Source organism: Monopterus albus, unplaced genomic scaffold, assembly GCF_001952655.1.
Source record: "Monopterus albus unplaced genomic scaffold, M_albus_1.0 scaffold235.1, whole genome shotgun sequence".
Taxonomy (NCBI): domain Eukaryota; kingdom Metazoa; phylum Chordata; class Actinopteri; order Synbranchiformes; family Synbranchidae; genus Monopterus; species Monopterus albus.
The window spans coordinates 825,155-830,254 of record NW_018128115.1 but is presented as its reverse complement, the minus strand read 5'-3'; the positions used below and the strand labels follow the sequence as shown (position 1 = coordinate 830,254).

The 5,100-nt window shown below is 45.9% G+C and overlaps 1 protein-coding gene across 2 annotated transcripts in view; it reads left to right on the top strand.

Annotated features, from left to right (window-relative positions):
- The first annotated feature begins 2,012 nt into the window (after positions 1-2,012).
- LOC109971773 (BTB/POZ domain-containing protein 3-like) overlaps positions 2,013-5,100 on the top strand; it is a 5,200-nt gene continuing 2,112 nt past the window's right edge. The window contains exons 1-5 of one of the 2 annotated variants that reach the window (XM_020620239.1): positions 2,013-2,234; positions 2,609-2,835; positions 3,578-3,668; positions 4,149-4,267; positions 4,408-5,068. In XM_020620239.1, coding sequence (XP_020475895.1) covers positions 2,669-2,835; positions 3,578-3,668; positions 4,149-4,267; positions 4,408-5,068 — 1,038 coding nt within the window. In that variant the 5' untranslated portion in view covers positions 2,013-2,234; positions 2,609-2,668. Of the gene's footprint in view, positions 2,235-2,608; positions 2,836-3,577; positions 3,669-4,148; positions 4,268-4,407; positions 5,099-5,100 lie in introns of both variants that reach the window. The other variant, XM_020620238.1, reaches the window with a different exon arrangement.

Sequence of the window (5,100 nt, the reverse complement as noted above, 5' to 3'; positions counted from 1 at the left end):
AGGCAGTGTAGTGCGGTGTGTAATTTATCGATCGTCTCCCCGATCTCTTGCTGCCATTGGTTGAACTTTGCTCGTTCAAAAATTACATTCCTGCGGGCCACGAAGTGAACATCCAGCTTTGTTTTCACCGCTTTTTAGTCAATCACTTCCTCTGGGCGTAGATGCAGTGAAACTAGAATGTCCTCTGCTTCCTCTCCCATCGAGTAGATAAGCGCGTTTACCTGGTTTTCATCTGGTTGTACTTCCAAACCAGAGGCTATATGGAATCTTTCAAAGCGTTTTATCCATTTTGGCCAGTCATCCGCCTTAAACGTGAACTTTTCTGGCAGCGGAACTTGAAACTGACTCATTTCGGCGCCAACCTTGGTGCGCTCCCCGCTTGGGAAAAAGGCAAAAGGGAAGAAGGACAAACTCACACGGCTCGACTTTCACTTTTCCTCTAGCCACTCACCACATCCCACTTCTGACACCATGTTCGGGTTTTGTTATATATATCGACGTAGCTGGGTTCAATAATACAGACGACCATGTGCTCAGTGCTGTTCTCCGGTGTTCACTTTATTATCTCCCCCCCCGCTCACTCCAGCACTTAACATCTCCACCAAGGTTCCTCCCCCACAGGATATCACCTGATACTACACTTTGTTGGTGAGACTTCAGAATGGAAGAAGACGATGCCCAATAATATGTATAATAAAAGACAAAATAGGCCTGGAAAAGGACAACAAACAAAAATGTAAAGCTTCTGAGGATCATTAGGTGTCAACATTAGAGGTTCAGTACTAACAAATATTATGGCAATAATTAGTATTCATAGCAGTTTTTAGTAGCGCTGGTTGTTTTGCCTCTGGAGCTCGCCCTAAACAAGGTGACGGCTGTTGTGGAAAAAATATCTTTTAAAGCTCAGTGAGTGCAAAATAAATACTTAACATCAATTCTGAAAGTTATTACATATTTCTTCCTGCAGGAAGGAGGTTTCTCTGAACAGAGTGTCTAATACAGTTTGTTACAGGGAAGCTCAATGAACAGAATGTGACTGCCCTTCTTATGCTCAGCCTACAACAAAGAAGACAGATGCTCAGATAAGGGAAACAGGATACAATTCACATCAGGATACCAGCCCTTTGGTCCCAGGTCACATCTGGTTTGGCAACCACAAGGCATACAAAGGTTTATGACCATGCAATAAATGGTCTGGGGGTCACAACCACACAAATGACTGCATACAATGACATGAAAGCATCAGCTAAAGAACTTAAGGGGTGCTATTATAAAAGTTGCCACCACACGGTGCGAAAGAGTCAACTTAAAAAGGTTTCATGTGAATTTGCCTCTAACATCACACATTGTACATTTATTAATGTCTCAGTGATGCTTTGAAACATGCATATGTTTTATTCATTATATTTTTTAGAAAAGGAGTGTCATGTACTTGTCAATGGTGACCTGTTTTCTCTGCACCTGTCTGTAAACGTGTGCAACAAAGCCGTTTTCTTTTAATATGAACTAAAACCACAAAGAGACACTTTGAAAACCTGTCTGTATATTATTATACTTAATAAATATACGTAAAATATGAACCCAAAGCGTATTTGGTTTTTTAACTGCATTACAATTGGAAGGTTGGAAGGTTCATTAAAAACAACAAACTAACCAAGCAGAATTACCATCTTGTCCAGCCATTACTGAATGAGCCTTTTGGGTTGAAGGTTCCCTGGGCCAGAGAATCTGTTTGGAGTAACTGTTTAATCTTTCTTGTTGGAAAGTCAATCACATGACTTGAAAAAGACATAAAATATTTATGAAATGTTTATAAATAGATGAAGAATGACAACAAGAGACAAGATGACTATACAGACTAAACAACCTCAAAGAGCACAGATTCTGCAAAAACAAACAAAATCACTAAAAGACACAATGGTTTTAAAAGAGGGTACGAAACAACCACAAAGACGCATAACAGCTACAAAGTTACACAGACTGGCTGCAAATGGTCACAGTTGTGTTGTTTGTGGTCGTTTTGTGTCAGTCTGCGGCTCCACTGTAGGACGGTGGTGGGGGGCCCGGTGTTGTTGTTGCGTGTGTCCGGCAGGGGGCAGTGTTGTCGCAGTAATGAGTGGATCCTGCTGCTCCGACAGTAGAAGAAGAAGCTGGCTGCTGTAAACAAAGCTGAGCCTGACAAAGCGCTTAATGTGGAGAAGATATGATCACAACGATCTCTACACAACACTAAAGTAAGTTGTGTAAGTTGTGTTATTCACCAAACAGCCCCGCGGTGAAGGAGGAATCAGCTCGTAAACGGAGCGGTGAACCCCGTAGTTCGTCAGCTAACTAACCAACTAGCATAAACATGCTAAAGTTAACACCGACAGTGACTAGTTAACTTTTATTTTACACTGCAGTGTTTTGTCTGTGTAGGTATCTTAACTCGGGGGTAACTTAGTTCCCCACTGTGTAACTGCTGTACTGTTTAATAAACTAACTGGTGAAAGTGACTTTGGCGATGTGATTAGCTTCGCTAGCGTTAGCTCAGCGAAAACCCTGCAGACGTTGCATGAAGTTTGGTTGCTGTTGTCGGCGTCTCAATAAAAACTCAACGTGTCTGCAGCCCAGACTGCGGAGCGCGGCCCCGGGGCCATGAGCCGAGCTGCTGTGTGACTGGACGATAATGGCTGCGGAGCTGTTTCCCACCAAGAAGCTGGTCCCGTCCGCCTCAACGAGCAGCACCACGTCCATCCAGCAGTACCAGCAGCAGAACCTGACCAACAACAACAGCAGCAGCGGCGGCGGGGGCTGCTGCAACTGGCAGGGCCTGTACCCGACCATCCGAGAGAGGTGAGAAGCAGCACAGGGGACACGACCAGTTAATAAAAATACTGTTGTCAGAGAAGGAGTCGCTTAGTTGGCGCTTTCCCAGCCAAGTCAACGAGGAGCGGCCACAGAGAACAGACGTCGTCGGGCTGAATGTAAACTACCCCAAAACATTTAAGTAAAGAAACAGGTGAACAACCAGAGCTGGAGATCCCTGAGCTGCACAAGTTTGACACAACACACAAGAACTAATTTGTGAAAGAGAGACTTAAGTTTGACCCCCCTTATAGAAATACAGAATCTTTTTTTGGTTGTACGTATAGCATGAACTTTTAGATTTAACTGACTCCTTAAATTGTATCCCCCTTCCCTTTCATTAAATAGTTTTTGAATTCCACCAGGTAATAAATTGTTCCTGGCTTTATACATAAACACAGCAGTCTTATATTCCACTAAATCAAAGAATTTTAACAATTTAGACTGTATGAAAGCTCCATTGGTGTGATCCCTATACCCCATCTTATGTACAATTCTTATGGCTCTTTTTTGTAATATGTACAATGGTTGAAGTGAGCTTTTGTATGTGTTTCCCCAGTTTCCAACTCCATACTCCAATATGACTCGGTCACCTTTAGGATTGGTGTTTAAATCAGTGGATGTCAGCTGCAGGCGACTCCCACTTTTGTCACCTTGGGCTTCTCCCCTGTGACTGAGTCAGTTTTTGTACATGCAGCAATAACAGCTGGAGAATTCTTTGTCCTTGCAGGAATTCAGTCATGTTCAACAATGAGATGATGGCAGATGTTCACTTCGTGGTCGGGCCACCCGGCGGGACGCAGCGGGTACCGGGGCATAAGGTAAAACCTGCTGCGGGTCTGGGATCAGATTGGACAGTGACCTCCAGTTGCACAGCTAGTGATCATCAGGAATCGATATTACTGACTGTTTTTAACTTGTGCTTTATACCGTTCATCCAGAAAGATTATTTTCATAATAAGTAAAACAGTTTGACGTGGTTAAGATTTAAATGCTTCATTATCTCAGGACGATAATTTGTAAAAACTGTGAGCATCAGACAGTTATCATGAGAAAATAATGTTAGAGAAGAATTATAAAATCATATAATAGCTCAAAGTTTTAACTTTTTAACAGGTTATTAAAGCTGTGCCTTGGTTTCATGTTGGTTCTATATTTTAGTCTGAATGTGTTCGAGTGGGGAAACTATAGTTCTGTCAGCCTGAGGTTTGTGCTGGTTACAGTCAGGGCGTGTCAGGATGTCGGACACAGCGGTCGGTCTCAGTCTGGTCTCTGACGCCATGCCTCTGCTCCTCTGTCAGTATGTCCTGGCTGTCGGCAGCTCCGTGTTCCACGCCATGTTCTACGGAGAACTGGCCGAGGACCAGGACGAGATCCGGATCCCTGACGTGGAACCTCCTTCGTTCCTGGCCATGCTGAAGTAAGTGTCTGTAAATGCACTCCGCCGTCTATTGGGTAGTCGACCCACCTGGGTGTGTTGTCACCACATTTGTAGTAGTATAAACAAAGCCTTTCAGGTGAAGTCTGTGTCTCCATGTGACTGTGGTTTCTGCCGCCCAGGTATATCTACTGTGATGAGATCGACTTGTGTGCCGACACCGTGCTCGCCACCCTCTACGCTGCCAAAAAGTACATTGTGCCTCACCTGGCCCGGGCCTGTGTCAACTTCCTGGAGACCAGTCTGAGCGCTAAGAACGCCTGCGTGCTGCTGTCTCAGAGCTGCCTGTTCGAGGAGCCCGACTTGACACAGCGCTGCTGGGAGGTGATTGACGCTCAGGCCGAGCTTGCTTTGCGCTCTGAGGGCTTCTGCGACATCGACAACCAGACGCTGGAGAGCATTCTGCGGCGGGAGACACTCAACGCCAAAGAGATGGTGGTGTTTGAGGCGGCGTTGAACTGGGCCGAGGCCGAGTGCCAGCGACAGGACCTGCTGCCGACCATTGAGAACAAGCGGCTGGTGCTGGGGAAAGCCATCTACCTGATCCGCATCCCCACCATGGCGCTGGAAGACTTCGCCAATGGAGCGGCGCAGTCTGGTGTGCTCACGCTTAATGAGACCAACGACATCTTCCTGTGGTACACCGCTGCCAAGAAGCCCGAACTCTTGTTCTGCACCAAACCCCGTAAAGGCCTGGCACCACAGCGCTGCCACCGCTTCCAGTCCTGTGCTTACAGGAGCAACCAGTGGCGGTATCGAGGCCGCTGTGACAGCATCCAGTTCGCCGTGGGCAAACGTGTCTTCATCGCCGGCGT